The 19,594-nt window shown below is 58.3% G+C and overlaps 1 protein-coding gene across 1 annotated transcript in view; it reads left to right on the top strand.

The window, feature by feature from the left end:
• Positions 1–8,539: 8,539 nt before the first annotated feature.
• The window catches only part of MST1R (macrophage stimulating 1 receptor), a 29,714-nt gene continuing 18,659 nt past the window's right edge, over positions 8,540–19,594 (top strand). The window contains exon 1 of the mRNA XM_067561274.1: positions 8,540–9,760. Coding sequence (XP_067417375.1) covers positions 8,540–9,760 — 1,221 coding nt within the window. The remainder of the gene's footprint in view (positions 9,761–19,594) is intronic.

The raw sequence follows: 19,594 nt of genomic DNA, 5'->3' as shown, positions 1-19,594 counted from the left end.
CGCCGCGTTTCACGGCTCTGTGGCTCTTGGCCACAGGAAGGAGATGAAAAAGAGTGAGTTGAAAGCTGTTAGAAGAGGGGAGAGGGAGAGAAGGAAAGGAGTGAATAAAAGAGGCTCAGAAATGGAGAGCAAGAGAGAAGACGCAGCAAGCAAACCGAGCCCAACATTTCACTTCATTTATTTATGCTCCGGTTTGATGGTAATTACTCGTCTTTGCCTGACCATAAATATTAAATGGGCCATAAATTCCAAGTCATGTTGTGTTAATCTGACATTCAAAATACAGGCAGCATTGCGGAAACAGCTGAGCCATGGGAGCAGGAAGCCTCTCTCGCCATCCTGGGGACTTGATCCACATTTCCAGCATGCCTGAGCACCTCTTGGTCCTCAAGAAATTGATCCTCACGCCCCGTCCTCCCCGTGTACGAGAGCTGTGCTAGGGTAGCAGCCTAGGACGTGGGAGGCCTGGGTTGAGCTCCCTGGCTTCTCGCGTGACCCTGGACAAGCCACTTAGTCTCCCATCAGTGGACATGCTAGTCCTGCCGTGCCTCGCAGGCATGCAGGGGAAATGCATTAAAGGTCCTACAAGATTTCGAGAGGCCAGCTGAGCCAGACAGGACCTCGCGCCAGTCACGTCCCCATGCAATGTCTGGTACCGTCAAAGCCTCTGCACGGGAGAAACTCCATCTTCTGAGGTCTCCCTGTTGTAACAGCATTGAACATCACCGCGGCTGTTGAAGCAACACAGACGATTCCTTTAATTAACTGGAAGTCACGATGGCTGCTCTGACGGCACCATAGATTAAGTGACCTAGTGTCACTGGCGGAGAGGGAGTCCGGTACGGTACTGGGAAGAGCTGCTGGCTATAAGAGCCGGCACGCCTTGTGAGGCCTGTTACAATTGAATTGTGTCATACAATTGCATTGTACAATTACAATGCAATTGAGCCCTTCACTTCCTCTTGGCAAACCATCTGCAAACAGATCCCCAGCTCCGGGGACATCTTCCTACTCAACCTGTTGCCACTGCTAACGTTTTTACAGGCATCCCTGAGCCTGCAGCTTGCCCATGAACTGACCATAGCAACAATTCAGTCGACTGAGCTTTCTTCAGAATTGATCAGGCTTTGTGACCGGTCATGTACATCCAGGACTAGGAGGAAATGGGGTGTGTGTGTGTGTGTGGAAGGAAAAAAAATAGGTTTGGGGGTTTCTTTCCCCTCTCCGTTGTTGGGGTTTTTTTTAACCTTTGCTCTGAAATATTTCCGTGAACTCAACATCGGTGTGAAAAACTTTGAGACTGTGATTTCAATCCACGGAGGAAAGCTTCAATCTCTTCTAAAACGTTAAGAGGTGTAACAGGAACATCCAGGGTTTTGTGCTGTGTGTAAGGAGAAAGCGTGTGCCTCCATGGAAACTAGAACCCAGCCAACTCCATCAGTTTGAACTCACACTGTCACCTTCTGGCCTGTCTGCCAGTGCCTTCTGATTTGGGGTTCAGAGAGTCTCGTTTCTATTTACATGACATTGATTAAAAACTGACTCCTGTTATATTGAAAGAGGATCCTTAGGCCGAAGCAATGCCCCCACGCAAACAGGCACTGAAATCACAAAGAGGGAGTTCACACTGCATCATAGAATCGTATAAGATTAGGGTTAGAAGGGACCTCAGGAGGTCATCTAGTCCAACCCCCTGCTCACACACTGGTGGAGTTCTTGGGTTTTATTCCAGTTTGCAAGTAGCCGAGTCCAGAGTTATGGAACCGGCCTGGAGCCAAGAGCAGAGGGGAAGTGGGCACAAGCTCTGATGATTAGAAAGGAGTGTGGACATGGGTGGAATCAGCTTTCCTTGGATACGGGAGAGGCGAGGGGGTCGAGTTGTTAGAGAGGTTGCTAGCAGGAGAGCACAAAGGGGGCAGAGCTGGGGCTGAGAATCTATATCTTTACCATACAGCACATGCAGCACCCCTCGCAGTAGAAAAGAAACACGACTCAGCTGTGAAGAACGTACAAGGAAATCTCAGAGGCTACCACACAGTGGGGTCCGCAGGCAGATCCTGCTTGAAGCCTGGCCTAATCAGTCAGGGAAGAGGGTGATGATGATACCCACGTGTCTTACCTTTGTGTGTAAAGCAGTGTCACCGACCCTTCTGACTTCATCTCAAGGCTCAGGATAGCTGGTGTTTTGTAAAGCCCCAGCTCCTGGAGTCAGGTGATCACGGGAGACTCTCAGTTTACATTAAAAAATATCCCGCAACTTTCTGGCCCATGTGGGTGTGATGAAAAGCTGAAAAATGTAAACCAAGGTTCAAAACCCAGAAGGCAAATAAACAGAGCCCCAAATGTATTTGTTGGGTTTTAAAATCTCATTATTTTTAAGCCAGTCTCAGGACTGGGGACAGCCTGGTTTTGGAGTACTCACAGACGGCTGTGCTATTAAAGGGATGATTTTTTTTTTTTTTACTAAACTGACTTATTTTTTACAATTCAGCCTCTTGTAGGACATTCCTGGAGTAGCAGGTGTTTTGTGTTGCTGGGCTCCCTCCAAAGCCTGGAAGCAACACCACACCCATCATCCTCAGACGCACCCCTCCGTCTATTCACCATGCAGCACTCTTGCTGCTGCTTTCAGTTCTGCTCTCACGGGTAACGCCCTTTCGCTGGGCTGGGTGAAGGGTTTGTGCCAGAAGCCGCATAGTATAACTGGCAAAGTGCCTTCAAATGCGGAAAGGAAAGTGGGACAAGAGAGAGCCATTTCTTTCCCTCTCTAACCTTTCAGCTCTAATAATCATAAGGGGGGACTTGTTACAGTTGTTGGCACAAGCATTTTCAGATGGAAATGCAATTTCAAAGGTAAAGATCCTTTAAATCAGTTAAGGTGTTTAAATCATCCTAGGTGTTGGCAACTCACTGGCTTCTCTAACTACTCCTCACAAATACCACACCTACTAGGTCCCCCAGTAACTAGCTAGCCAGCAGTTACCGGCCAGTTTTTTAGCCCCTCCATCCCACAGCATACCCAGAATTGCTCAAGTTACAACACTTTGTGTCAGGCTTTTAGAGACCTTGGCATATTGGGGGGTGATCTCTTTTGGAAAGTAGCCCCGTAAGAAATGCTGTTTGCTACAGATCTGTAGAGGGCTTGTGGAGAAGCAAAGCCAACCAGTGCTGCCCGTTCCCAATGTCTTATCATGACTCTGGCAATATTTAGTCCATTTTAAAGCTCCAGCTTCTGGACTCACGTTATTTCACGAGAATCTCAGCTTTAAAAAAAAAAACCCTGTACATTTCTAGCCCTTGCGCTGTCAGAGAAAAGCATGAAAATGAATGGCTCCAAGCCCAGAAGGAGAAGGTAAAGAATTCAACACTGATTATTTTTTAAACTTTTAAGCTAGTCTCATGATTTTGTGGGGCCTGACTCAGGCTTTTCAAAAGCTCCGAGTTGGTGCTACCGTGGCCCCCTGCTGGTCACCACCAGAAATGTTGAGTCGAGAAAGTAAATCTTCTTTCACCAGATGCACATATGGGACTGCCTCCCCCGATCAAGGTTTGCAGAGGCGGTGCCTACAAGTACTCGGGCTCTATCAGTTAGTTTACTGTCCTAAGCACACCCAGGGGGAGACTCACATCTTCCTCTGTGTTTGGACGCCGCTTGGAAGGACGAAGCTGCAGTTTTGATTTGGGCCATTGGATGCTTTCATAATATAAATAATAGCAGATGTGGTCCTCGCAATGGCTCCCTTTGGGGGACCCAGAGTGGAAAAATGTGCCACTGCCAACAGCTGATCAAAGATTTATGAGATGCAAGGTCGTACACTCATAGTTGAATGCATCCCCAATCCAATCTCACAGCACTGCCTGCTTGCAGAATGGACAAGAAGAGAGGAAATTAATTCTAACCACTTCCACCCGCCTCTGGACCACGGCAGAGAAGCGGACAAGCAGGACTGGGTGTAGGCAACGTTGCTATGCTATAACCATTTTTGAGATGCTACGATACCAAGGTGATGGATGAGTCCTGTAGAAAAACCAGGTCAGCCGCGAGGCCAGAGTAGACAGAGCCTCTCAAACAGCACTTTTCATCAGCAAACCTCAAAGCCCTCTACAAAGGGGACCAGGATCATTATCCCCAGCTCACAGATGGGGAAACCGAGGCACAGAGAGGGAAAGTGACTTAGCCAAGGTCACCCAGCAGGCCCGCACAGGTCTGCTGAGTCCCAGTTCTGAGCTCTATCGACTAGGCCATGCTGCCTCCCTACACAGCAATTCTGTTTTAAACCATCCATCAAGGAGGCGAATTGGAGAGAGGGAGGGATATGTTAGTGAGGAACTGAAGGGAATAACAGAAAGGGGGAGGCACAGTGTGGCCCTCACCGCCCAGACAGACCTCTCGACTGCCCTTCGGTTTCAGATTTCTCTTTTGTTTTCGTGCCGTGCGTTTCTAGCTGTTACGGCTTCGAAGGCAACTTTCAAAGCCCGGCGTGGGTGAAGCTGCTACAGCGAGGTGCGCCAGGGTTTGCCGAGAGCCCAAGACAATAGCTGCAGAGGGAACTGCTCCATTCACTTCAATGGGAGCAAAGGCCAAGGATCCTTTAAATGCCAACCTTATTAACCGCTTCCTGGCTCAGCAAAGCACGGAGGAGAGGAAGGATCAGAGGTACAGCTCCCAGCACGATGGGGCTCTGATCCCTGACTAGGGCCGTCGTTCTAAATTAGATGGGATACGCAGGCTCAGAGAACTCACAGTGTTAACGTCAGTTAAACAAGGCTCTGGGGCTGGAATACAGCGCTGTTGGCCTCATGGTGACCACATCACTAAAATATTTGTAACCTTTTGGTCAAGATACAGAAAAAGAAGAAAAATAGTCAAAGGGTTTAAGATGCAAAGGGTTAAGTAAGGCGTCCCTGTTAACAATAGCCCTTACTGCCTTCCTCTGGGCTGCGGAGAGTGTCTAGAAGTTGCTTGGGTGGCGTCAGAGATGGCAAATAACTGTCCTGGGAAAAAGAGAATCAGTGAGTGGAGAGGGGCCGAGCGGTTGTGAGCCTAATCCTATTTCCTGGCAGACAAAACCAGCCAAATGCACACAAACTGGGGAGAGGAAAGAAGAAGATGCCGCTTCCCTCTCTGCTGATGACTTCTTTGCAATCCTGTGGCTGGAGAAGCCTGGCACATGCTCTGAGCAGCCGCCACGAGACCTCGCAAACCTGGACTTTTCAGTCACAGGCTCATCGCAGAATTGCAAAGTACGGTCTTGGCCAGGTCAGCCAGGGTCTTATTAGCCAGCTAGGAACAGGAAGGAGAGGCAATAAAGCAGGGAAGGAAAAGGACGCACCGGGGGGAGCGTACAACAAAGTCTCACATCCCAGGTGCTGTTCACGATTCAGCCAGAGCTGGGGGGATCCTTTGCTCTGGCCTGGGCTAGGATGATGGAAGCCCACTCGGGTCCCGCTGGATCCTGGGCTCTCAAGAGACGGCGGGGGCGCTCGCTCTCTTTGGTTTCCCTGTCTCCCTGCCGGCAGTGGTTCGTTTCCCCCCAAGGTCTTTTTTTGTGTGTGTTAAGAACCCCAAAAGATCGGGAGTGGGAGGGGGGGTGGAATAGCCCGTCCCCTCGCTATTGTAATCCCCAATTACACCTCCTTTCCGACACACCAATCCTGGCCCGTTCATTTTCAGTTGGTTTATCCAACGGGATTTTACCAGAGTCCGTGAGTCACCAGCAGGCCTCTTTGTTTGGGCTAATTCCTGTTCGCACCTGTTCCTGTCCCCATTTCTCGGTAGTGCTTCATTGCCTGGAACCACTTTCCCATGCTGAACGCACAAGGAGAGTAGGTCCCCCAGGCCCCACGGCGCTGCAGACGGCGCTGTTGGTTTGTTCGGTGCCTGACCAGCGTATATGTGTGTTTGCACGCAAGGATCAGTGTGCATGGCACACATTGCGTGTGTTTGTATGTGTGCACACGCATGTATCTGCGAATGTGTGCAGGTGTATATGTGAGCGTGCCCACACTTGTGTGTATTGCGGGTGTGTGTACATGTGGGTGTACAGGGGTGTGTATCTGTCTGTGTGTCTCTACGGGGCATGTGGTACGGGTGTGTGTGTGAGAGAGTATACAGGGCTGTGTGTATGGGTGTGCATCTTTACGGGGGTGTGAGCGTAGGAGTGTGTGTGTGCCCATATGGGATATGACTGTACAGGTGTGTGTCTGTATGTGTGTGTGTAACTGTACAGGATATGAGTGTATGGGTGTTTGTGGGTGTGTGTACACGGTGTGTGTGTGTCTGTATAGGTGTGGCTGTGAGTGTGTCTGTACAGTATGTGTGCCTAAATGTTTGAATGTGCGGATGTGTGTCTGTCTGTCTGGGCTGTGTGTGTGTGTCCGTCCAGGGTGTGAGTGTAGGGGTGTGTGTCTGTCTATCCGGGCTCTGTGTGTTTGTGTCTGTCCGGGCTCTGTGTGTGTGTGTGTGTCTGTCCGGGGGTGACAAGTCCAGCAGGGGCTGGCGGGGCGCCTCCACAGCCTGGCTGCCGAGGGGCTCCGGCCGGCTCGGGGCGCTGGGGGCGGATCCGCTCTCAGGAGCCCGCCCGGCCCCGGCCTGGGGCGGGATCCGGAGCTGCCGGGATCCCGCCGCGCCCCGCCCCGGCCCGCGCTGCCAGACCAGGCAGGTGAGCGAGCGCCCGGCACACGCGGCTGGCCCGGCCCGGCCCGGCGCAGGGGGAGCGGCCGGCGGCTGCGGTGGGTCCCGGCGGGGTCGCGGGGCGTCTATGGGGCTGGCCGGGGGGAGTCCCTGGGGCCGGGCTGGGGCCAGGGAGGGGGCCGGGCAGGGGGCGTCCCTGGGCGGGAGCCTGATCGTGTCTGCCCCGGTGCCAGGCGGAGGGCGGACCCCCAGAGCCCCTGGCCGCTGGGCGGGGCGGAGAGGGGCCCGGGCTGGCGCAGGGAAGGGCCGGGCCAGGCTCCAAGGCCGCGGGGCCGGTCGGCGGGTGCCCATGTGCCGGTGGCAGGGACGATCCGGCCGGTGCCTGGCCCGGGTTCGAGGGGCGGCGAGACTCCACGCGGGGCGCTCGGGACGCAGGGCCGCCTGGCCCGGGGGAGCCGGCAGATAGGACCGGGGTAGGGCTGTCGCCTGTGGGGCACTGGGCCTGCTGGCACTAGGTCCCGGCTTGAAACCTGCCCTGCCCAATCAGTCCCAGCCGCTCCTGTCCTGTGGGGTTTGTGGCACGGAGAGGACCCCCCCACACACACTCTTCCTGCCCCTCTGGAAACCCCACTGGGTTCCCGGTGCCTTTCCCCACCTCCATGCCCAGGTTAGCGTGGGCAGCTGGTGGGGTAGAGGGAGCGACTGGCTCGCCTTATGCACACCCTCCCCACCTCTGCCTTCATCCGGCCTGTCCCGACAGAGCAGAGGCGGTGCCAGGCCCTGCGGGCGCGTTTCGGGTCAGGGGGACCCTGCGGTCACTGCTGCTTGAGGGCGCATTGGAGCATTCTCCAGGGATTTGGAAAACGTGACCCTACGGGCTCCCGGGGACTAGAGCTGTGCCTGGAAAGAAATCAGCCAGAAGCCAAGCCCTGTTCGTTTCCCTTCCTCCAGGCAGGCGCTGGCTCTGAACTCGGGCGGAACCCGTCTCTGGGGACGGGCGGGCGGGCGGTGAGGCAGGTGTTCTGGTAGAGCTGGCGCGGCCTGGGCGTGATTTAGGGCAGGGCGTTTTGCCTCTTGATCTGCTGCCGTTTTTGCTCTGGGGGGAACGAGCGCCTGCCCCAGGCCTCCCTTGTTCGCAGACAGCCTGACGGGCCCTGTTTTGATTGCAGGGTGAGATGGGCCCAGGGCTTCCCTTTGATGCACAGCCACTGGGCTGGTCCCTGTCGCTAGCAGGTGCTTGACCGAGGACATCAGTCTCCCCTCCCGAGCTCTTCCTGTCTCCTTGCCCCATCTCATGGCAGTCCCAGAGCTGGGGTTGGCGCTGGGCTGGAAAGATGTCAATAAAATGGCAGAACAAATCACGCTCCGCGGCTCTGGCTTTCTGCCCGTGAGACGCAAGGGGAATCGGGGGGAAGTGTGCGCCCAGTGCCCGTCTACTCGCAGATCCCAACTGGCGCGGGCCCCACAGCCAGGGATCCAAACTTTGTAGCTGGTTAAAAGCAAGCCAGGCCTTTTCATTCTGTTCCACCTCCGATCTGCTCTGGCCACTGGCGGCATCCAGGGCAGGCCACCCGGGGTGTACCTATGATCGGGACCCCTCGGTGCAAACCCACTTCTTCCCTGAAACGAATGACCGGTGCCGGCGCTCTCTAGGCCCCTCCGCATGCTGGGGGGAGACCCGGTGCCGGCTCTGGGGAGGGAGAGGTGGTTGCGTTCCCAGCAAACATTTCAAGTGACTTGTGCCAGCCCTTCACTGCGGCGACGTAACGGGCTGTGTCTCTCCCTGATATTTCAGTGGTGGCAGGATGGTAGCTCACGCCGGATGGATCCCGGACCCGCTCAGACCTGAGGAGCTCCGGTGACCTTTGGAGCCAAGGATCCTGGTGCAGCGTTTCCTCTCCGAGCATGGGGCTTTCCTGCCTGGTGTGCCTCTCCCTGGGGTTTGTGCTTGCCAGAGTTTCCTGCAGTGCTTGGCAGTGCCCGCGGATTCCCTACAGCGCCACCAGAGACTATGGCGTCCAGTACGAGCTACCCAGCTTTGCCGCCGACGGCCCCATCCAGAACATCGTCGCCTACCGTGACCCGAGCGGAACCGCCGCCCTCTTTGTGGCCGTGCGGAACAAGATCTACGTGCTGAGCCCGGAGCTGGCGAACCCATCTGTCATCGTCACCGGCCCCGTGGGCAGTGCCCGGTGCGAGATCTGTGCCCTGGGCCAGGAGACGGGAGAGGACCTGCGGCCCGAAGACACCGACAACGTGGTTCTGGTGCAGGACCCGACCGAACCGTGGCTGTACAGCTGTGGCACCTCCCAGCATGGGCGGTGTTTCCAGCACGAACTGGAAATCCAAGGTGGGCTGGTTGTGGTCAGTGCCACTCACAGTTTGTATGCAGCTGAAAACAGTCCTGAGGCGTGCCCAGACTGCGTGGCCAGCCCCCTGGGCACAAGGGTGCTGCTGACTGAAATCAGCCGTGTTCCTTACTTCTACATCGCCTCGACCATCAACAGCAGCATAGCCGCCCAGTACAGCCCAAAATCGGTGTCCATCCGGAGGCCGAAGGCCACGCAAGATGGGTTTTCCCCGGATTTCCATTCCCTCACCGTGCTTCCGGAGTTCCAGGACTCCTACCCCATCGACTACGTGTATTCTTTCAGTGACCGGGACTTCGTGTACTTCCTGACCATCCAAAAGGAGAGCCCCGGGTCCCGATCGTACCACACACGGCTGGTGCGGCTGAGCGCCGAAGAGCATGACCTGCGCAAGTACCGCGAGCTGATCTTGGATTGCCGCTTCGAGTCCAAGCGCAGGCGGAAGAGCAGCCTGGGCGGGGAGCACAGGCACGACGTGAATTTCAACGTGCTGCAGGCGGCCCACGCCGCCCGGGCGGGCCTGAACCTGGCCGAGGAAATCAGCGTCAATGACACCGCCCTCGTCCTTTTCGGGGCCTTCGCCGAGAGCGAGGCGGAGAGCTCCGTGCCGCGCAAGTACTCGGCGGTGTGCGCCTTCCCCGTGCACATGATCAACCAGGCCATTGAGGCCGGCATGGCCGCATGCTGTGGCATCGCCCAGCGTGGGCTGCCGCGGGACCTGACGTTTTTCCAGGCCGTCGAGTTATGCCCCCACAACGTGAGTCCCCTGCGAACGGTGCTGGGGGGCGGGGGGACAGCACTTTCTTTCCAGGGGTGTTTCTCTGGGGTGACTCCCCTGCCCCGAGTCATCTTGACCTCACTTACCGAGGCTCAAAGTTTGTTTGGCCCTTTCCCGTTCCATAACCTGTGCTTGCTGGGTTTTTGTGCTTCCAAATTCGAGAGCTGCTGAAATGACCCTGGGCGGCGAGGGCCCCTCCTTCGCGGAGCACCCCGCCGGGGAAGGATCCGTGCTCGCCCGTGGGGTTAGCTGCCACGGCTGCGGCTCCAGGCTCTTTACAGTTCGCTTGTTGCTGAGCAGAGCTGGCCCTCACCTTGCGGGGTGGGACAAGCGTGTCTGTAGTTCATAATACATTCCAGCGGCCTCATTTCCTGTCCCCCAAATCCTAAAACCTTCTCTTCCCACCTCCCTTTCCCTCCAGCCTGTGAGGTTTGGTTGAACTGGTTTTCGACCCCGTTAATTATATATAAACCCTAATGCCACAGTCGCCTCATGCATTAAATGATGGCTTTTTTACTGCTTGGCAGAGCTCCAGCCAGTCAAAGTGCTCTGCTCTGTCTTCTGCTTCCATTTCTTAAGGGGGGTGTGGCCGGCGGCATTGGCCAATGCTGAGGCGGGCACTGCCAGAGCACTGCGCCTGCTCCACGGGCCGCGCAAATCCCCGTGGAGCCTGACAGAGAAACACGAGCTTCTCCCGCCTTTTCCCGGCAGGGAAAGTGAGGCAGGGGGAGGGGCTCATCCAGGATTCCACGGCAAAACCGGCTCACACCCGGGATGAGATCTTGGGCCTTCCTGACTTCCAGCCCCGTGATCTTGCGCTCGAGCCCTGATTGACGGGGGACTGACAGACGGACACAGTTATTGGCGGCGGGGGAGAGGAAAAAGGACCGTGCCGACTTTTTGCTACTCGCTGGCACTTTGGGCTCCGCTAGCCCCCAAACCTGTAGAAAATAACCCCTGGGCAGCGACTGGGCGAAGCGAACCCTGGCAAAGCCCATCCCGCTGTGTGTTAGTGGATGTTACCGTGCTCCTGGCCTTGTGCTCCCGCTGTCTTACCGTGCCTGGCACCGCGGGGTCTCGTTCTCGGCTCGCCCGTGGGCGCTACTGCAAACATGACTAATAACCGGGATAATATGTGGCTAGCCATCTTTGTTATAAGATGTGAGTCTGATCTGATTTGTCCTTTTCCTACTATTAATCAGCTGCTGTTTGCCTTCCCGCCCGCTCCCTGACACTGAGGGTTGTTTGCTTTTCCTCTTTTTTCTTGGCTTTGTTTTCTTCCTGGAGTGGAACAAGTCCGGGCCCCTTCCCGGGAGCCTTTGGCTCTAGGAATTGGGAACATGTCACCTGTTTCCTTTGCAAAGCGCTGCGAGGCGGCTCACTTTGGGGCGGTGGGGTTGCCCAGGCCAGGGTCCCGGTTCTGGGGCCACTTGCGGTTGAACACTGGGCCACGCCGGACAGGAGAACGTGACACCTCGCAGTGCGTGGCTTCGGAAGCTGTGGGAGGTTTCTACTGTGAAATGGGCCCGTAGGTGGCTTGGGAACTGGTGGCGCGGGCTGCGCGGACTGGCCGGCCGAGTTTGCACAAGCAAAGCAAACAGCGCGTTGGCAAGAGGAAGGGATGTTGCTGCCTCAGGAATCCGGCGCCTGCATGCGAGGGATTGTGCAATAATCTTGACTCACTCCTCTTCTCTGTCGCTACATGATCCTCTGGCTGTGGGGCAGATTTCTAGAGCGGCAGGAAGGGGCGGTGGCTGAGAGATGAGCCTGGAAAAGCCTCTGGCCCGGCACACAGGGAGCCATATCTGCCTGGGGGTTAGGAAGAGTTAAGGGCACGGGGAGCTTTGGGAGCTGCTCTGTGTTTCTAGATGCCGGTCTTGTCCGTCCATCCTAGTGGGAACTGGGCAGTGTCCAGCCTTCGAGGGAAATACCAGGGGTCATTTCTGAATGTGGACTTAGCTGCCGTTTGAAGCCAGTCCCTGTGCCCGGGGGGAACCGCAGACCCAGGACTCCCTAACTCAAGCCCGGCCCGATCCACTCGTAAATAACGAGAAGAAACATGCCAGGAGAGACTCCGCCCTGGCCTGGGGGAGCCGGCCCAGCATTGTTCTGGCAGGCTGGGCGTGGTGAGGTCTCCACATGCCGTGGGGGCAGCCAGACAAAGGGTGTTAGGGGCATTCCTTGGGAACGCGCCGCCCCAGGGCATCCACTGCTTTCCTGGCCCTGTGATGGGACCCTCCTTCCACTTCCTGCCGCTTTGCCCCCCTGAATCTGCACGGCACCACCTGTAAAGAGGAGGCTGGTTCCCGTCTGCTCTGTGTTGTTCGAACGAGGGGTGAGCTCCGGTGTTGCCTGGCATTGAGGACCTGGGAACCTCGGCAGATACGCAAGGGCAGAACCGTCCCTAGCGTACGGCAAATCGGGGTGACCGCCCCGGGCCCTGCACTTTTGCGCCAGGACCAGCTGGGACGATTTGCCCCAGGCCCCACACCCGACTAGGGCCGGCCCTGTGCGTGGGGGCGCTAACAGACGGGTTTACCCGTGTCTCTAGTGCCCGGCGGCCTGGCCAGATAGCTGCGTTTCTACATCCCCGTCCTGCGGCTATGGAGGGCCTTGGTGGGCCTTGATCTCGTTCTTCTTCTATGTCCGCGTCCCTGCTCAAGCCCAGCCGCCCCTCCTCCAGCGGGGGCTGCAGGTCAGGGGCGCCCCGGCCGAGCTGAGAGCAGGAAGCAGGCGGCTCCCGTCAACCCCGTGGGACCAGCTCGTCCTTGTCCTGGTCGCTAAATCTCCTCGGCCTCCCGGTTCAGAAACACAGTGATGGTTGAAGAGAGCCGGCGAGCAGCCCCAGCAGCGCTGGGCGCAGGACCTGGCCTCCGTAGGGCCCGGGCCGAGTGCCCGTCGGAGAGCTGGGTGCATGACAGGGGCTGTTGACCAAGGCAAGCCAAGAGGCCAAGGGAAAAAGCCAGTGCCCCAGTGTAGACACGAAATCCTCCCCGGCGGCTCCGGCATGGGTCAGCTCCCAGCCAGCCCCCCTGCTGCGTTTCCCGCTTGGCCCAGATCTTCGCACTCCCCAGCCGCGAGCTTCGCTTTCAGCTTCTGCAAAGGCCCGAGGGGAGAGTCGGTTCCCCGCCGGCTTGTCCCTAGTGGAGACGTTTCTTCAGGGGGAGGGTGGGCCGAGGAGGGTCCGAGCCACTGGACTCAGTGATAGAAGCCGTCTCCTGTCCGGTGCCGGCTGAACAAGGCTCTGACAGACGTGTCCATCGAGGCCAGGCTGGGAGTGGAACAAGTGGTGTGGGGTCAAGGGTCCCGGCGCTCCCACAGGGCATGGGACGGCAAGGGGGCAGCCCGGATGGCGGGCTCCCTACCCAGGAAATCCCTCTCTGGCCTGGCAGCACATACCAGCCCTGGGCGTACAGCATGGCATCGCCGCGCTCTTGCGGCCGCGGCGAGGGTCTTGCTGCCGGCCTGAGCCGCTCGGACAGTGAGACGGGGGATCGGGGGCAGAGCACGAGCCCGGCAGGGGGCCGGCCGCCCGCGACTCACCCGGTGCGGAGGCAGACAGGGTGCGCCGCGGTCTCTGGGGAGCGCCAACCTCCGCCCCTGGGAATCGCCCGGTCGTCCCCTCTGGATGTTCGTACCGCAGGCCTCTCGGCGCATGCACTGGGCAGCTCGTGGCACGGGGAGCCGCGGGGGATTTGGAGCCTCTTGTTTGGGTGTGTTGGCCTTGTCAAGGGCCTCTTCCTAGTGGACAGTGCCAGCTCTGGGGACTTTTCTAGCTTTATGTGTGTGAGGTGCTTCTGATTCTGCGCGGGGGCTGTGATTCAGGGTGCCGATTGCCCTGTTATCTGACCCACGGAGCTGGGCGCTGCGTGACCGCGTCGTGCCATCGGGGCCTCCGAGCCCTGTCTGCGCCTGGCGCCTCCGGCAGCAGGGGAATTTGGGGCTGGGATGGAGGTTGTGTTTGTATGTACGGAAACACGGGTGCAGTGAACGGCATCCCGGGCCTGCCAGGTTTTCTAGCGAGATGCAGACGGGGAGGGCAAGCCCTGAGTTTCAGCCTGCCACTGGCTACACGAAGGGATCTGCAGCGCGGTGTCGCAGCCCGCCTCCGCTCCGTTTTCCCGAAGCTGCACTTGGTCTCCTGTGGCTGCGATCCCCTGAGCGTTAAACGTGCCTGGAGCCTCCCCGTGCTGGTGTGAGGCCTGGTGTTGGGAAATCTCAGGGCTCTCTTGCTGGGCTGGGAATCTATTTTCCAGTCCTTTTAATTTGCAGCAAAAAGCTTCCACGGTTTGGGTTGCGTCGGCCTGTGTCATTTTTCTGTCAGATCCGGGACACTCCACCCCGCGGCTGCTTAACCAGTAAAGTGCCAGCAAAGCTTGTGTCGCCTGGGGCCTGGCTGGGCGGGCAGGCGGGGGGGCGGGTTAAACATGTTTAATGAAGGGTGGAATTCAAAGAGCTGGTCCGTAGTTACCGACTTTGCCAAGCAAAGAGGAGGAAATAACTATGAAATGCAGCAGATGTCCTTCTCGTGCGTCTGGGCTCAGTACAGAACTTGCTTCCTTTTAAGTCCTTTTTCATTTTTTGTTTTGTTTGAAGCAAAAAAAAATCAAATTCTTCTGCGCTAGGGGTGTAGGTCCCTGCGTTGGGCACCCAAGAGAGCCGGTCCACCTGCCTTAAAGATGTGCTTTGTATTTATTATTCACAAGACCCTCCGCTCATCTCAACGGCCTTTCTCTGTCTGCAACGCGAGGGTCTTTGAATTCTGCATTCGCTCGACTCCAGAACGTCCGGGCACTTTCTAGGCGTTAATGGACAGAACCCGTGGATTTAACGCTCGTGGGAAGGAAGGGCAAATGCAGCACCTAGCATAGGGGAAGAATCGGGGACCCAGGGATGTGGGGGTGGGGGAGACACACAGAAACCCTGATGCGGGAGGAGATTGGTGGAACCTAGTATGATAATGCAAGTGACAACAGAATTGGGTATGCATAGACGTAGGGGGGCCCGAGGGAACACTGCTGGTCATCGTGCTAGGCAGTTGTTTTCTGCACTCCAGCTGCCTCATTGATCGAAGGCTGTTTCTGCCGGGCTGTCTTTCCTTTGAGTACAGGCTGCCTCTCGGCTCTGGCCGTGTGCACACTGGGAAAACGCATCCCGTGAGAAAACGTGTCAACTCACATGATAACGGCAGCTCACGTAGATGGGGACGGGTCATTTTAAAAGGTCACTTGGCTGAGGTGGCTGTGGGGTCAATCCTGGCCAGCTAACACATCCTTGTACGGGACTGTCCACACGGAAGGCACCGTCATGGTTAACCTCATGGTAATTCAGACATGTCAGTGGATATGTTTGCTAGCGTAAATCATTTTCCCAGTGTGAACAGAGCCTCTGAGCGGCTCCAGAGGGTGAGAGCCAACCTCAGAGCAGACTGTAGGAATCAGGGCACAAACCCCACACTGGCTGTGAGCTCTGCAACGAGATTTCACCAACCAGTTACCAAGTGGAAACTCCTCCGGCACTGTAACAGCCTCAGCATGGACAGACCGTCCAGACGGTCCCTTGGGCACTCTGGGCCGTCTCACCACCCAAGTGAGCCTGTCTTTGTGACAGATGGGCCCTTACACCAATGTTCACAGGTTACTCCCAAAGGACCAGTCATTTACCTCAGGTCAGTTGCAATTAGATCTCTCCCCAAAGACGAGGCTTGTAGCCCATCCGATAGTAAACTAAATACAGATCTGTTATATAGGAAAAGGAAACGAGAGAGTTATTTGCAAGGTTAAAGCAGGTAAACATAGATACACACAAACGAGGTCCAGTCTTAAGTTTCAAAAAGTAAGAGAAGCTTCTCTGATAAGCAGGTTTTCTCTGTCCTTAGGGCTAACCCAGGCTAAGCACTGGGGATCTCTTGCTTATGCCTGGTCATCATTGCCCTCCAGAGTCCAAGCAGCATAAAGAAAGTGTTCCTCCTCATTCGGCTTTTTAATACCTTTCCCTCTCCCTGCTTTGAGCTGCAAACTCAGCTGACGGGAGGAACTGATTTGCAAGACTCTCCTTCATGGATGGGGGGAGAATGAACAGCAGAATAAACGTGACCCTTTCTGGCGGAGACCAGCATTTCACGCTGGTTAATGCCTCTCTCCCGGCTGGCGAGTTACCCAGTCACAGAAGCTGGCCGTGCAGCTGTTCCGATGTCACCGTACGATATGGGATAGCGATGCTGTAAGTGCGGTGAATGCCGGCAGCAGCTCCCAAGCATCCAATACAGTCTGAACACAGGCTTAAAATCCCCATACCATTCAGTGCTCTGTGGCCAAGCCCCTTCTCGCTCACCATCCCGTGGCCCTGCTCTGTAGGGAGCCCACCCATGGGGCAGCACCTCGGCTGTGGTGATGGAGCCAGGACACCAGGGCGTCGGCGGGGCGATCCCCAGCTCTCGGAGACAGACCCGCGCCGGCTCTGATGGAGCTAGCGTGCTAAAAGTAGCAGGCTGGCCTTCCAAGTCCATCCCAAGGGCCTCTGGTGAGCTCAGACTGGGGCGCCCAGCCTGTTCCAACGCTGGCCCGGCTCTGCCCGCGCTGCTGTTTGCAGAGCCAGGGCGGACGCCAGCGCCGGCGGTGAGCAGCTGAGCCCCGGGGCCTGGATTTACAGCACCACTTGGCTTGTTTCCGAGCCACCGGGAGGGGAGAGCGAGGGGTCGGATTCCGGGGAGCGAGGGCCCCCCCAGAAGGAGGCTGTCCCAGCGTCTCCACTTCACGGGGCGCCTTTGGCTGTACCCCAGTGCGGCTGTTCTCCCGGTGCGACACCCGCTTGCTAACAGCGAGACAGCGTCTGCCATTCCTGGTCTCGTTCGCAGCTGAGCAGGCATGTGGACCTGCGGGCACGCAGCGGGCACCCAGCTCTGGCAGGATCCAGGCCTGGTAAATGCCAGCTCCTCCTTTCCTGTTTCCTGGCACTTACTGGCTCCCTTTCTCTCCCCCGCAGACTTTCTAGTCAGCTACAGATTCCTCCCTGGGCAGAGTGCCGCTCCGCTCCCCCACCCTGCCCACGTGATCGCGAGCCGCGCCTCTGCGCTGATAACAGGCTGCCAGCCGGCAGGTAGCACTCCCGCTCGGACAGGCGCCAAGCAAGCCCAGACCTGGTGGAAGGTGCTGTGGCAATGTGAATGTGTTAGGGGACCCGTCAGTCTCCAGGCTTGGGAAGGCAGTGAAGTGTGTGGGTCGGGGTGTGGACGTGTGTGAGCTGGTCTCCTGGATTCCAGTCCGAGGCCCTGTCACTGCACCGCTCTCTGCCTCGGTTTCCCCTGGGCGGATTGAACGCGGTGCTGTGTATGGCTCTGCCCCTCGGTACCAGGCTCGGGTCGTGACCTCCCAGTGACTCGGCGTGCGCTGGGAAGCGGTTCCTAGGGCGGAGCGATCCGCGCGTGCTTCGCCAGAGGCAGGACGCACGCGGCGGAGGGGGACGGGTCCTCCAATCTGCTTCCTCTCTTGGTCTCGCACGGGCACGGTTCAAAGAGGATCTTTGCTCTAGGGGTGGGGAGGCTAACCGAGGAGGGGGGGAGTGGGGTCTTTCACAGCCGCCTGGGGCGGCTGGAGGGTTGCAGCGTGTCGGCTGGTTCCCCTCTTTCTTTCTGCTTTCCCCGGCTCTGGGCAATGGCTCGCCCCATGGCCGCAGGCGGGAGACGCCGGTGGCTGGGGTGCTGCACCCTGCCCTTTATCCCACGCTGACCCCCCCAGTCCTGCAAAGTGCTGGGGGCAGGTTGGACCCCCTGATTCAGGGTGTGTGGGCCCCAGAAGCCTGGCCTGGGTCTTGAGCCCCAGCCTGGCAGCTCGCATGGGAGCAGGCGCTCTGCTTGGGGGCGGGGAGGAGCGGCAAGGCCTCCGTGTAGGCGTGGGGCACGGCCAGGGGGTTTGTGCACATTCCCAGGCCTGCCGGAGTGGAAAGGTGAGGCCTGAGTCACCCAGCCCCAGGTGCCTGCGTCTGGGGAGAGCCGGGCAGGATTTAAAGGCACAGCTCGCAGCTGGGGAGTTGCCGGGTGGGGAGCCCGAGGCGGGTCGCCAGGGCACGTCCTACGCTCAGCTCTGGTCGGGTGCCAGCCCCGGGGCTTGTGTGGAGCGGCTGAGCCTGGGGGTTGCGGGAACTGATTCTTGCCGCCCTCGGGGGCAGGCAGTGCGGGGCGGCCGCGGCTCTGCCACCCTGCTGCGTGTGGCCGGAGCTGGCAGCAGTTCCCGGTACGAGCCCCCGTTGTCCGTTGCCTATAACTGTGCCAAGCTGTACCCGTTGGGGCTTAAACCCTCCGTGCCCAGCGGCTTCCTCGGCCTGAACCTGGCTGGAAATTCTCAGCCAAAATAGCCCAGTCGTTTCCAAGACTGAGGCCGGGGAAACCTACGCGGCGTTGCCCAGGGGCTGCAGAGAACCATTTCAAGTGGGCCGGGGGGCAGGATCTCCCCCTGCCCCCATGGGACAAACCCAGCCGTCGGCGGCCTCCCTTCCCCTCCTCTCCCGCTGGAGGGACTGGGCCTCTCCCTTTCCAGTCTTTGGCTCACAGAGATGGGGGTCTGGGTCCCCCTGCCATTGTGCCCCAGGGCCTGCCTCCCCATAGGGCTTGTCTACATGGCACCGCAGAGCAGTCTTAACACATCAGCGCAAGCTAGGTACTCTTAGATCGCCCCGGCAGGGTCTCCACGGGGCAGGTAGTGCTCTGCAGCTTGCCCCCCTCTCCGCCCCCCCCGTAGACCGCCCAGAAATCTGCCACCCCAGGAAGCTGGTGACTTTGCTTGTAGCTGGAGCAGCCCCTGTTTACATGCAACAGCTTCCCAGTGGTCGAGGGGGTGGCTCGGGTGCCCCCCCATGGCTTGGCCCATGTTTAAAAATCCCGAGCGACCTTTCGCATGGACAGCTGTAGCGGCCCCACGCTGCGGAGCAGACCCGTGACGCCGTGCGGAGGGGTCGCCCCGGGGCTGGGGCCATGCCTTTTGTTGGCCCTGGGAGACTCCTGCGGAGGGGAGACTTCCTCTGTGTGAGCCGAAGAAGATTTTCCCCCGCACTGAGCATGCACCAGCGCCCCTCAGCTCCCAGGGCTGACCAGTCTGTGCCTCCACCATCCCTCTGAGCCCCGGGCATTGCCTGGGATCGCCGGGAATCGCCCCAGCTGGGCACGGAGACCGAGGGCAGCGAGCCGGGCTCCCAGAGCAGCGAGCTGTTTGAGTCGGATGCAGAGGGGCAAGAGCCCTGGGGGGGGGACTGGGTGAACTGGGACAAAGAGTCAGAGCCTGGGACTGGGATGAGAAACCCGAAGAGTGGAGACGGCGCCTGGGCAGGCAAGGAGCCGGGGGTGGGGAAGAGAAAGGACTGGGACAGCCTGGGGAAAACCGTAGCAGAGTCTGCGCCCACTAGGACACGCTCCCCTCCAGCCCTGGGAATGGAAGCGGGGGTCCTCGCCTCTCGCCGTTCCTCTGCCGCCCCAGCAAAGCGTGTGTCGCATCCCCCTGGGCCAGCAGAGGATGACAACTTACTACTGCTGTCGGTTAGCTCCAGGGGCAGAGGTCTGGGCGGTGCCTCTAGAGGCCCGATTCCTGCTGTGGACGTGTGTGTGTGTGTGTGTCTGTCTGTCAATGTGATGCCACCAGATGGAATTCCCACTTGGCAGCTTGCTTTTGGAAAACCCAGTGACGTCCGACCGGCGGCCCCGCGCGTGTGTGCCTGACGGCACAGCCTCGCCACGCTCGCCTGGGCTAGGGCCACGCAGTGGAGACGGGGCTGCGGGGATGTGCCGGGGCCTGGAGTCCCGCCGTTAGCCCCTCCTGCGGCTGC

Source organism: Emydura macquarii, unplaced genomic scaffold (genome assembly GCF_026122565.2).
Source record: "Emydura macquarii macquarii isolate MOO-44397 ecotype Brisbane River unplaced genomic scaffold, CSIRO-AGI_Emac_v2 contig_2369, whole genome shotgun sequence".
Taxonomy (NCBI): Eukaryota; Metazoa; Chordata; order Testudines; family Chelidae; genus Emydura; species Emydura macquarii.
This window is presented reverse-complemented; position numbering and strand designations above follow the sequence as displayed.